At 35.2% G+C, this 14,160-nt stretch overlaps 1 protein-coding gene and 1 long non-coding RNA gene across 2 annotated transcripts in view; one reads left to right on the top strand and one right to left on the bottom strand.

Annotated features, from left to right (window-relative positions):
* LOC136040118 (periostin-like) overlaps positions 1-14,160 on the top strand; it is a 90,727-nt gene that overhangs the window by 8,981 nt on the left and 67,586 nt on the right. The window contains exons 2-3 of the mRNA XM_065724219.1: positions 400-498; positions 11,042-11,106. Coding sequence (XP_065580291.1) covers positions 400-498; positions 11,042-11,106 — 164 coding nt within the window. The remainder of the gene's footprint in view (positions 1-399; positions 499-11,041; positions 11,107-14,160) is intronic.
* Positions 1-14,160, bottom strand: part of LOC136040126 (uncharacterized) — a 71,334-nt gene that overhangs the window by 5,799 nt on the left and 51,375 nt on the right. The gene's annotated exons all lie outside the window — the stretch shown is intronic.

Here is a 14,160-nt window from a genome sequence, read left to right on the forward strand (position 1 = left end):
TCATGAACTTCTGATATAATAAGTAATTATACCTTAAGAATGACCATATGTCTGATGGTTCTTGTTGCTGGCACCGGAAATGTCTGATACTTCTGCTTATAGGATGCATACTTACCCTATGACTTATGTTGATCCTTTAATGCCTCTACATTTATGCTAACATATAGTAATTTCGTCATTAATCGGTATGACTTACATTAAAAGTTTCAGAACTTACACTAAATAAAATCGAAATTTTTGTTTTATCGTTACGATGGAGCTATGATTGGGGCTTTTGGCTGAGAGTTTATCACCAATCCAGCCAAGTTTAGACTAGGATTGACAAGTTGTTTTAGCCGCCCTCTTCATTGAGACAGTTATAATCTAGGATGATAATCTGAAGAATTTGATACGTTTCAGGCCAAACGCTTGTGTCGTAGAGGAAGTGCCGGGAACAACTTATAAGTTATGGACAGAATGCCGTTACTGGTTGACAAGGAGAATTTGTGGTCAGAAAACGTAAGTTTTTCTTCTATTAAAGTTAAAATATTGTAAGTTATAAATTCTTATTTTCAACGTTATAAACACCAATAAATCCTTCATGTAGCTGAATAATGGGTAAAATTAATGCTCATTATCATTTTTATTCTTTGCTAGAACTAATGAATCGCTTTATTAAGTATTAATTTTTGAGGTGTTTTCTAAAAACCAGTTTTTCAAAGAAAAGTAAACAGCCAGATTAAACCAAAGACGAACATAAATAAAGTGAAAGGATAATCCAAACTTAAAACGAATGGAAATAATGGATTCTCATTGCCGCTTGTCTTTTAACCGCAGACAGTCTGAGACAATTTGCCGTCTTTTCATACTGACGGCTTTTCAAAGACATTTAATTATTAAAGAAAGTCCGATTTCTAACAACGATATCTACTCAGTCTCAAGCTTTTGGATTTCTTTTTTAAGGTTTTTGAATTTTAGTAATCCCTTGTTAAAATATATGCAAATATTTTTGCAATTACCAGTTTTTTGCTCTACGCCATTCAATGTCTTTTATTTTAAAAGATATTTGACTATTAAAGCTAGTCCGATTTCTAACAACGATATGTACTAAGCTTCAAATTTTTGATTTTATTTTTTCAGGCTTTTGAATTGTTGTAATCCCTTGCTAAAATATGTGCAAATATTTCGCAATTACCAGTTTATTACCCTGTGTAATTTAATGTCTTTTCATATTTATGTCTGTTCAATGATTACATAAAAAAAACTAGTTTTTTTAACTGAAAGTAAGGAGCAACATTAAAACTTAAAACGAACAGAAATTACTCCGTATATGAAATGGGTTGTCCCCTCCGCAATTCCTCGCTCTTTACGCTAAAGCTTTTAATTGTTTTAAAAAGCAGAATTGTGGCAAAGAGTCAAACTTTAGCGTAAAGAGCGAGGAATTGCGGAGGGGACAACCCATTTCATATACGGAGTAATTTCTGTTCGTTTTAAGTTTTAATGTCGCTCCTTACTTTCAGTTAAAAAAACTAGTTTTTTTATGTAATTTCTGAACGTTTTTGAATTAATGCATGTTTGATTTTTGCTCTCCACACATAAATTATTAAAATGAAATTTGCATATTAATTTCTTTTTTGGCTAAATGGCTTTCTCTTAGTTTTGATCACGATTTTGAGAAATAAGGGATGGGGAAGGAGGCCTAGTTGCCATGCAATTTTTCGGTTACATAAAAAGGCAACCATAAATTTAAATTTTTAACGAATTTTTTTATTAGTAAAAAATATACGTAACTTAAGAAGTAACTTACGTAACAAACTTTTATATTCTTTAATTTTTATTATGTATATGAGGGGGTTTGTACCCTCGTTAATACCTCGTTCTTTATACTAAATCGTAAGTTTTCTCCCAATTCTTTAAGAATGACCCCTGAATCAGAAAGGCCTTAGAATAAATAATTGAAATTACTAAAAATACTATAGGATAAAGAGCGAGGTATTTATCTCCTCCTAAATACCTCGCTCTTTATGCTAAAGTATTTTTAGAACCCCTCATATGCGTAATAATCTCTGTTCGTTTTAAGTTTCAATGCTACTCTTTACTTTCAATTGAAAAAAACTTTTCCATGTTTATTTTTCCATTGTTTTTTTATAGTAATTTTAGAAAATCCTGCGCCCTTTTCATTGAATTTCTGTTCCCCCATGACATATTTCTCTAGAGAAAGATCCTCCCACATAGCCCCCTCCCCTCAATCCCACTCCCAAAACCAAAAAAAAATCCCCCGAAAACGACTGTACGCTTCCCAATAACCATTATTATATGTAAACACTGGTCGAAGTTTGTAACTTGCAGCCCTTCCCCCAGGGACTGTGGGGGAGTGAGTCATTCCCAAAGACATAGTTATTATGGTTTTTGACTATGTGGGACAAAATAGCTATCTCAAAATTTTGATCTGTTGACTTTGGAGAAAAAATGAGCGTGGGAGGGGGCCTAGGTGCCCTCCAATTTTTTCGGTCACTTAAAAAGGGCACTAGGACTTTTCATTTCCGCTAGAATGAGCCCTCTTGCGACATTCTAGGACCACTTGGTCGATACGATGACCCCTGGGAAAACAAAAAACAAAAACAAACAAACAAATAAACACGCACCCGTGATTCGTCTTCTGGCAAAAAACACGAAATTCCACATTTTTGTAGATAGGAGCTTGAAAATTTTTCAACAAGGTTCTCTGATACGCCGAATGCGATGGTGTGATTTTCGTTAAGACTCTGTGACTTTTAGAGTGTGTTTTCCCCTATTTTCTAAAATAAGGCAAATTTTTTTAGGCTCGTAACTTTTGATGACAAAGACTAAAATTGATGAAACTTATATATTTAAAATCAGCATGAAAATCTGATTCTTTTGATGTATATTTTAGCATCAAAATTCCGTTTTTTAGAGTTTCGTTTACTATTGAGCCGGGTCGCTCCTTACTACAGTTCGTTACCACGAACTGTTTGATTTGAAGCTAGTTTGAATTCTAACAACGATATGTTCTAAGCTTCAAACTTTTGATTTTATTTTTTAAGGTTTTTGAATGGTTGTAATCCCTTGTCAGAAGAGAAACTCATCCTTTGTAGTAACCGTAAATTTTCATTTTTTGGGCCTTTCTTCTGACATTAAATAACTGATCGCGTTCAAAAGGTTTTATTTTTTAAGATTTTTGAATTGCTGTAATCCTTGTTAAAATATATACAAATATTTTTGCAATACCAGTTTTTTGCTCTTCCCGCAGTTTAATGTCTTTTAACACTTCTGTCTGTTCAGAGATATTTGATTACCAAAGCTAGTCCGATTTCTAACAACGATATGTACTAAGTTTGAAACTTTTGGTTTTCCTTTTTAGGATTTTTAAATTGTTGTAATCCTTTGTCAGAGTAGAGGATCATCATTTGTAATAATGGCAAATTTTCGTTGCCTGTGCCTTTCTACTGGCATTTTATAATTGATTGTGTTCAAAGCTGTAAGCTTAATCACGTAGCAAGTTGATTTTATCAAACAAACAAAAAATTAATTAAAAAAATTTTCAGGTATTTTCCTAGTTTGAATTAGAATATTAAAATTATTGCTCAGGCACCGTAAATACTCTTGCAGTTTAAAAAATAACTGTAACGATTCTGAACTGAAGTTAACAAATTTTCAACTTTTTCAACCCCTGTCAAATATAGACGAATATTGGTTGACCGTTTATTATCAAATTCTTATCATGTTGTATTTTGTTTTAGCTGCCTTTTTGTTTAAATCAATGCATTTTGAGCTCATTTGTGAAACAATTTTGATTTCTTGTTAGAAAGAAAAACAAAATAGGATGTCAAAAATCAATGCAGCCAGATTTGTTTCCGGTTGTTGTTCCCTTGGCTCTAAAACGTTAATTGAGATGTCTTAATGGCCTGAAATTTTAAGCATATCAACCTAATATATAGCATATACGGCCATTTGAGAACATGCTTACAAAAAGTGCGTTATTACTTAGTTTGACACCATTTTTAAATTTCCCCGGAAGTTTCAAATTTATGCAGATGTATCATTTTGACAACCTTGATACACACATTGTGTTTTGATTTAGTTCAACATTCGGTAAAATTCTAGTTAATTGACTTCTTGCTATCTTGGAAAGGTTTTAGGTTAGGAAAATGAAACTTTCAGGGACGGGTCTACAGGCTAAAGTATGTCCCGGGAAGGTATTTTAAAGTACCCACCTCTACTCCTTCTCCCTCTAGAGGGCCCTGAAATTTGTCTACATGACAGGTCTATACCTATTGAAATTTTGACAAAACAACATTTTACCTTAATTTTCAGTTACTAGTTGCTTTTTCTCTGCCTTTAGTTCTGAAAATGCAATTCCTGTTATTCGAGTAGAATTTTTAGCCATATCAATGTTTTTTTTTCAAAATTTAGGAAATGTAATTGCATATCTTTAAAACTTCATAAAATGGAATTGAGCAAAGCTATGAAGCTGAAAACAATTTTGTTGTACTTCAATTAAGCAGAAGATCTATTTTTCAAGGTTTCACCTTTATAACACACATATTTTTAAAGGTCATCAAAGGTCAGGGCCCTCTAGAGGGAGAAGGAGTGGATGTAGTTGCTTCAAAATACCTTCCCGGGACATACTTTAGTCTGTAGATTCATCCCTGAAAGTTTCATTTTCCTAACCTAAACCCTTTCTGAGATAGCAAGAAATCAATTAACTAGAATTTTACCCAACATTCTGCTTAGCATCCCATTCAACAGCTCTGCGTGCTGGTGTAACACCCCTTTAAAAAATTCCCTTGAGACATTAAAGTTTAAAAGCCTGGATGTACTCGGCGTCATTTTACTCTAATATCCTCCTCAATAATTCCTGAAAATTTCGGTTTAATACCTTTATGTATTCTGGAGATATTGCATAATCGTTTTTTTTTCAACCTGGAAGCAGTATCGCCTTTTGATTAGTTCAAACTCCTCCCTAGGATTTATTAAAAGTTTCAACATGATAAGCTTAGCAATTTCTTAGGTATAGCGGAAACCCCCTAATGACATCCTGGATCAACATGGTGTAATTTAGTTCAACATCCCCCTTAACTTGCCCGGAAAATTCCAATTGAATATCGCTAGCAGTATATTCAGAATACCGTCTATTTTCAAAAGCCGGGATGCACATAGTGTCTTTTGGTTCGTTCAACATTCCCTGGAAATTTCAGCCCTTTATTTCAATACCCTTTACCGTTTGTCCGGTGAAAGGGACAATGGTAGACATTTTCCCTTTGACAAATTGAATATAGATAATAACTTTTGAATTTTTCAACATCTCCTCAACGTTCCTTGACAGTTTTACCTCCTGAAAATGCCCTGACAAATGCAACTTAATACATTTAGCCGTTCCTGAGATATTATAGATGTGCCCTCGTGACAACTTGGATTCACATGTCATCTGTTCATTTAGTTCAACATTACCATCAGGAAACTCAAAGTGTTTTACTGTATTCTCTTTAGCCGTTTTTTGGATACTGGAAATAGAACTTGTTGAAATTTGGGCACATATAGTGTCTTTTGATTAAGTTCAGTTTTGTCCCCAACATGTCCTGAAAGCTTCAACTTACTCTTAGCCAATCTTGAAATATTGCAGATACGCCCTTTTGGCATTCTAGATGCAAGTAGTGTCCTTTCACTCGCAACAAGCCCTAAGCACCAAATGATTTAGGTACAGCTGAAGTTGGCTATTCAGTGTTCTTCCTGTCATCTATTCAATTCAGCGATTTTGGAAAGTTGGAGACATACTTATTTACATTTTCGTTTCTATTCTTAGACTAAAACTGCTTACTGCGAAGTAAATCAACTGTTGGCGGGTGTTTTGGAACTTCAGAGGCCTCTTAGGAGGATTTCCACCATTCCTTCATCTTGCTGTTCTCTTGCCCTCATTTTTCGTTGTTTTCCTCCTTTTTTCCTTTATTTGATTCATTAATTGTTGTACCAAATCTGGGTTTTCGATTTTTTATGACCTTGTGCTTAAGTTCGAGCTCACAATTTTAAGACTGTTCGATCGTTCCAAATCTCGATCCCCATCTTCTGTATGGATAATTATTCTTATATCATCCACTGGGTTTGACTATTGCTGAGCTTCATGCCAAAATACAGCAAAAACCTTCTAATCTAATCACCCTGATTCAGCCCTTCGTCTGAGAGGGCGATATTTGCCCAGACTCTTGGGTCCCTTGATCCCTCTATTTGGGTCCTCAAGTATACTCACCTCCATATTCTCTAAATGTACAGCCCCACTGTAGGGTGTGCTAATTCCTTCATAGAGCAAATTTCATATAACTATTCCCCCCCCCCATAAAACTGAGATTCCTTTGGCTCAGCAGCAAATCCACGAAAGTTTCAAATCGATCAGGCAAAAAAAGGGTTAAGACCTATTAGGTTCGCTTTTTGAGTTGGCCAACATTTTTCAGTTAAATTTGTTTAATAGGGTACCTTAAACCAGGACCATACCAAGAAGGTAGGGGCTTCTGAGTTTGAACCTCCCATAAAGAAATACATTTCTTCGACTTGCAAGTTGGTTGTAAGAAATGGGTATAAGAAATCTTGAAAAAAATCGTCAAAAATGTTTTATGCGTTTTTATGTAGTAAAACGGGAATTTCTTAGCCTTTATTATATAAATAACGAGTTTTTTCAACTGAAAGTAAGGAGCAACATTAAAAATTAAAATGAAAAGGAATTGTCCTGTATATGAGGGGGGTGCCTCCTCCTTAACCCTCGCTCTTTATGCTAAAGTCATAGAGTTCTTTTAAAATACTTCTCATTCAAATTCAGCGCCCTTTTTTTTAGCAGTCTTTCTTAAAATATCTTGACAAAAAGTCATACTTACAGCCCTTTCCTCAGGGGCTGTGGGAGGTTATGTCATCCCCATAGGCACAGTTATTTGATGTTTCAATTATGCTGAGCAAAAGGGTTCTCTTAAAATTTTGATCGGATGATTTCGGGGAAAAAAGATATGTCAGAATGGGGGTTAGTTGTCCTCCAATTTTTTAGTCTTTTAGAAAGGGCGCTAGAATTTTTAGGGAGCCCTCTCCTGATATTCTAAAAACTCAAAAACTGAATTTTGATAGTAAGAGATACATCAAAAGAATTGGCTTTTTATGCTGATTACAAATATATGAAATTCATTGTACCTAATGCTATCTATTAAACATACAAGCCAGAGAATATTTGCCTAATTTTTAAAAAGGGACGAAACGCCCCCAAGAAATCAATCAATCTTAATGAAAATCACATCATCAGATTCAACGTGTTAGACAATCCTAGTGTAGAGATTTCGAGCTCACATCTATAAAAGTGTGGAATGTAGTAGTTTTTGTCAGAAGAAAGATTAGGGATGCGTCTTTATTTGTTTTGTTTTATTTTATTTTTTTTCCTGGGTTGACCATATCGAGCCTACGGTCCTAGAATATCAGAAAAACCCCCAAAAAGGGGTGCTGCAAGGACCACTCAACGAAATTTGCCCAGAATATATCTAGATGATCCATTTTGTCTCAAACATGTTGTATTTGATTGCATTTGCTTAAAGCTAAATTACATCCTCATTATCTGAAACAGTTTTTATTTAAAAGCGTTTTTAGTTATGGGGTAATAATTTATCCCACCCGACCAGTTACGTAACAAAAAAAAACAAGAGCTAAGAGCTCATATGACACTTGTGACGAGGCAAGAAGAGCTAAGAGCCAAGAGATCATATGGTATGAGCCTTAGCAAAATTCTATGAATCAGTAGACTGATTTAAAAGGAAAATACGAGGCTTAATGTCGGCCAGGATTTAAAATAAGAGCTCTTAGTCATGATGTTCTTCTCAATATTAAAATTCATTAAGATCCGATCACCCACTCATATGTTATAAATACCTAATTTTTTTCCAACTTTTCTCTCCCTTTAGCCCCCCAGATGGTAGAATCTGGGAAAACGACTTTATCAAGTCAATTTTTTCAGCTCCCTGACACGCCTACCAATTTTCATCGTCCTAACACGTCCAGAAGCCCCAAACTCGCCAAATCACTGAACCCCTCCCCCCAACTCCCCCAAAGAGAGCGAATCTAGTACGGTTCCGTCATCATGTATTAAGGACATCTGCTTATTTTATCCACCAAGCTTCATCCCGATTCCTCCACTCCAAGTGTTTTCAAAGATTTCACCCTCCAACTCCCCCAATGTAAAAAGATCTGGTCGGGATTTGAAATAAGAGCTCTGAGACATGAATTCCTTCTAAATATCAAATTTCATTAAGATCTGATCACCTATTCGTAAAATAAAATACCCCACTTTTCACGTTTTCCAAGAATTCGGGTTCCCCCCCCCCTAACTCCCCCTAATGTCACAGGATCTGGTCGGAATTTAAAATTAGGGCTTGAAAGCACAAGATCCTTCTAGATATCAAATTTCATTAAGATCTGGTCACCCTTTCGTAAGTTACAAATACCTCAATTTTCAAAATTACCCCCCCCCCCAAACTCCACCAAAGAGAGCAGATCCGGTCCGATTATGTCAGTCACGTGTCTTAGACAGGTTTTTATTCTTTCCATCCAGTTTCATCCTGATCTCACCGCTTTAAGTATTTTCTAAGATTTTCAGTTCCCTTCAACTGCCCCCCCCCCAATTACGCTGGATCCGGTCAACATTTAAAGTAAGAGATCTGAGTCCCGAGGTCCTTCTAAATACGAAGTTTCATGAAGATCCAACCACTCCTTCGTAAGTTAAAAATACGTCATTTTTTCTAATTTTTCAAAATTACCCCCCCCCCCCTCCAATAGAGCGGATCCGTTCCAATTATTTAAATCACATATCTAAGACTTCTGCTTATTTTTTCCACCAAGTTTCATCCTGATCCCTCCAATCTAAGCGTTTTCCATGATTTTAGGTTCCTCCACCCCAAACTTCCCCCCCCAAAGTCACCAGATCCAGTCGGGACTTAAAATAAGAACTTTGTGACACGATATGCTTCTAAATATCAAATTTCATTGAGATCCGATCACCCGTTCGTAAGTTAAAAATATCTCATTTTTTCTAATTTTTCAGAATTACCCCCCCCCCCAACTACCCCAAAGAGGGCGGATCCGTTACGGTTATGTCAATCATGTATCTAGGACTTGTGCTTATTTTTCCCACCAAGTTTCATCCCGATCCCTCCACTCTAAGTGTTTTCCAAGTTTTAGGATTCCCCCTCCCAACTCTCCCCAATGTCACCAGATCTGTTCGGGATTTAAAATAAGAGCTTTGAGACACGATATCCTTCTAAATATCAAATTTCATTGAGATCCGATCACCCGTTCGTAAGTTAAATATACCTCATTTCTTCTAAACTTTCAGAATTAACCCTCCCCCCAACTACCCCAAAGAGATCGGAACAGTTCCGGTTATGTCAATCATGTATCTAGGACTTGTGCTTATTTTTCCCACCTAGTTTCATCCCGATCCCTCCACTCTAAGTGTTTTCCATGTTTTAGGTTTCCCCCTCCCAACTCCCCCCCCAATGTCACCAGATCTGGCCGGGATTTAAAATACGAGCTCTGAGACACGACATCCTTCTAAATATCAAATTTCATTGAGATCCGATCACCCGTTCGTAAGTTAAAAATACCTCATTTTTTCTAATTTTTCAGAATTAACCCCCCCCCCCCAACTACCCCAAAGAGAGTGGATCCTTTCCGGTTATGTCAATCATGTATCTAGGACTTGTGCTTATTTTTTCCACCAATTATCATCCCAATCCCTCCACTCTAAGTGTTTTCCAAGTTTTAGGTTTCCCCCTCCCAACCCTCCCCCCCAAACCCCCCAATGTCACCAGATCTGTTCGGGATTTAAAATAAGAGCTCTGAGACACGATATCCTTCTCAATATCAAATTTCATTGACATCCGATCACCCGTTCGTAAGTTAAAAATACCTCATTTTTTCTAATTTTTCAGAATTAACCCCCCTCCCAACTACCCCAAAGAGAGCGGATCCGTTTCGGTTATGTCAATCATGTATCTAGGACTTGTGATTATTTTTCCCACCAAGTTTCATCCCGATCCCTCCACTCTAAGTGTTTTCCAAGATTTTAGGTTTCCCCCCTCCAACTCCCCTCAATGTCATTAGATCCGGTCAGGATTTGAAATGAGAGCTCTGAGACACAATATCATTCCAAACATCAAATTTCATTAAGATCCCATCACCCGCTCATAAGTTAAAAATAATTCAATTTTTCTAAAAAAAAATTTCGAATGAACCGGCCCCCCTCTCCCTCCAGTTGGTCAAATCTGGAAAATGACTATTTCTAATTAAATCTGGTCCGGTCCCTGATATGCTTGCCAAATTTCATCGTCCAAGCTTACCTGGAAGTGCCTAAAGTAGCAAAACCGGGACCGACAGACAGACAGACCGACAGAATTTGCGATTGCTATATGTCACTTGGTTAATACCAAGTGCCATAAAAAAAAACATGACAAGTTAAGGGTTAAGAACTTCCCAAACTTGTAAGTAATGCTTCTTAACTGGGAACTCAGGCTAAAACACTGAAACAATGATGTGCTGACAAGTTTACTGTTTAAGGATTTCTAACTCTTTTATTGCAATGGGGAAACATTTAAGCCCAATATAGAGTGGAAGCAAGAGTGGGAGCATTGGTTTCAACATTAAATAATGACGTATTATTATTTCGGTTATAAAATTAAATTACGTCTGGGCTATATACAATTAACTGTTAATATAATATAATTCCTACCTACTATTGATATAATGCAATTAATAAACTATTCCCCGACTGATCTAATTTTGCACAAGGGCTGGAAAGCTTGGAGCCCTCTCGCAAAATTTAATCATTGTATGAATTAAATAATAAGGTTCTAAAATTGTCTTGTAATTCACCTGTTTTTGTTCTTTTGATAAATTTAGCTTCTTTCTTGCAATATAGGATCGCAGAAATAAATTTGTCGGTATGTGCCTGGTTTTGTTATTTACAGTGTTCATTCTTCAGAGCTTTGTTTTTAAAAATAACGTATCTCTTTTCTCTTTCTAGATTAATAAGGTATGAATGTTGCGAAGGATTTGAAAGAATTAATGGAACCGAAGGATGTAGTGGAGGTAATAATATTTAAAAATTGACTGGTGGCCATAAGGCTGTTTAAAAATAACCAGTTGTACACAAATAATTGAAAATTTTCCGTCACTTTCCACCCCATTTCCCCATTTTTTTTCAATTATGTATTATATCATTATAAAGCCAGAAATAGTATTTTTACTTCTTCTGACATCACCCAGGGTGGAATTGGGTACTAAGTAATAAATTCTCAATTTTGGTGTTAATTTCGGTCTCCCAAGACTTGAATTAATAGGAAACGACTGTTCAGTTCACAAAATACACAAATTGAGATTCGGATTTTTCACTCCCCTCTGAACTTGCTAGGGTACTAAGTGGTAGCTTTTTTCAATTCTGATGTCATAGTCGGTTTCCTCAGAATTGAGTTAATAGGAAAAGACCTTAAATTATATATTTTTTTCAATTATATATTATATAATTGAATTCTGATTCATTTCAATTCTGATGCTGTTTTTGGTTTTCCAAGCCTTCAGTCAATAGAAAACGATCTTTCAATCTACCAAATACTGCACAAATTGAGATTCTGATTTTTCATTCCCCTCTCACCTTGCTTGGGTGGGAATGGGGTCCTAAGTGATGGAATTTTTCAACTCTGATGTCGTTTTTGGTCTCCCTAGACTTCAATTAATAGGAAACGACTTTTCAATCCACCGAATGCTGTAAAATTTAAAATCCTGATTTTTCATCCCCCTCTGACCTTGCTTGGGTGGAAATGGAGCACTTAGCGATATAATTTTCCAATTCTAATGTCATTTTCAGTGTCCTTAGACTTGAATTATTAGGAAATGACCTTTCAATTATATGTTTTTTTCAATTTTGTACTTCATTATTATAAAACCACAAATGAAATTTTTACCCCTTTTGACCCTTTTCAATTATATATTTTTTAATTATATATTGTATTGTTACAACACCACAAGTGATACTTTTATCCCTTTTGACCTCTTCTAGGGTGGAAATTGGATACTACGTAATGGAATTTTTCAATTCTGATCCTTTTTTTCGGTCTCCAAAGACTTGAATTAATAGAATACAATCTTTTAATCCACAAAATACTGCAAAAATGGAGATTCTGATTTTTTCATTCCCCTTTTACCTTGCTTGGGTGGAAATGGATACTAAACGACGGAATTTCCCTATTCTGATGTTATTTTTGGTCTCTCCGGACTCAAGTAATAGGAAACGACCTTTCACTCCAGAAAACATTGTAAAAATTGAAGTTTGAGATCCCCCCTTTCCCCTCTTTTCCCTAAAAAAAGAGTATTTTCGAACGGATGATTTTGAATATGTCATTATGCGAATTTTTCTTAACATTTTGGTGCTAAAGACAATTCTTTCTCTCAAATGCCTGGACAAGACCGTATTTTTACTGGACTAATGTACCAGTAAGGGAATAGCATTCAAAAAGCATTGCATAAGAGAAGTTCCCAATCTAAGGTTCGAATAGCCATTTAACACCAAAGTTTTTATTCGGGTTTTCGGTTCACCATTGCTCAAGAAAGTACATCTTTTATGCTAGTGTTTGTTTTTAACGTTGTTCTCTTATATTTTACTGAGGACTCATCTATATTTTTTATCTTTATTCTAAATTTTGAACCAAGTACCTGTGAACGGAGGCCTCGATCCAAGTATTTGCCTTGTATTCTGTTTTATCGATGGCTTTGATTATCCTTATTTTTCTTCATCTCGTTTTCTTGCTTTATTTTGCATATATATATATATATATATATATATATATATATATATATATATATATATATATATATATATATATATATATATATATATATATATATATATATATATATATATATATATAGAGCTGGGAACTGATATTTCTACGCTTGTAGATTTTTATTCTAGGTATATTTGCTTATTGACTAGCAGGGATAACCACAGAGGAGGACAAGCAAGGCTTTGTCCGTGCCTCGGAAAAAAATCTGAAGAACTAAATTAAATTGAATTTGACACAAATTAAGCAATATACACAATGAGGTCCGATTACTTTACTGATTGTTATATGTCATTTGTCATAATCGCAGTAAATTCTTGGATTAGCCTTTGTATCTTCAAGAAATATTTCTTAATGTACACTTTCTTTTAGTTGGTCTAGAGTTTTGGATTAGCGGAGCCCTGTATCAACTTAAAAGATGGTAAAATGCAAAATGCTCTTACCTAGGGGGCCTATTTACGAGTTGACAATTTAGATTGGAGCAGTTTTAAATTTAGATTTAAAACTACGACTCGAGGAACAGGGACTAGAGGATTTTTGGACAGATATATTTTGTTTATCTTTTTTTTTTACAGTTTGCATCTCATGACTCCAAAAGATCCCGTAAATGGGAGGACTCAGATTTGTGACTATTTTTAAGCTGATCATATCTTCTTCCGAGGGAGGATAGCTTTAAAAAAGGCAAAACATATGTGAACTGTTTAGACAATATAAGAAAATATAAGGAAAACAGTAAAAAAAATCCCAAGGTTTTATGAGGAGAAGAGCAGCAGGCCACGTGTCCAAATGCTTCCTTACATACGTGCCTAAATTATATACATTCGTTCGGTTCAAAATTACATTTTCAATGTTTTTGCGTCGTCAATCAATTTGTTTTACATCCCATATTTTTCCCATATTTATCGAAGTGACGCAAGCTTAGTTAAGGGTTGGGCACTACACGCCGAAGAATTCAGGAATTTTTAACGTATTTAAAGCGAACTCTATTAAAGTTGAAGTTCGTGCTCTTTACGTAGAGACTCCTATCGTTTCCTTTCTCAAAATTAAAACTGTTTTGTAACATAATGATCATTTGCTTCTGACTTTGTGCTTGGTTGTTTATTTCAAAATGTCAAATTGTTATTTATTGCATTGATTTGAGGTCATGCATTAAAGAAATGGAAATCTGAGCATAATACTCGTAACTATTTAATTTTTGATAAGAAAATTTATAGGACAAAACTTGTAATTGTCATTTTAAGAAAGTATTGTTTGAAGACTTTTGAACGTTATCTATTCTTTCAAACTTTGTCAATTGACATTTAAA

This window comes from Artemia franciscana, chromosome 2 (assembly GCF_032884065.1).
Source record: "Artemia franciscana chromosome 2, ASM3288406v1, whole genome shotgun sequence".
Taxonomy (NCBI): domain Eukaryota; kingdom Metazoa; phylum Arthropoda; class Branchiopoda; order Anostraca; family Artemiidae; genus Artemia; species Artemia franciscana.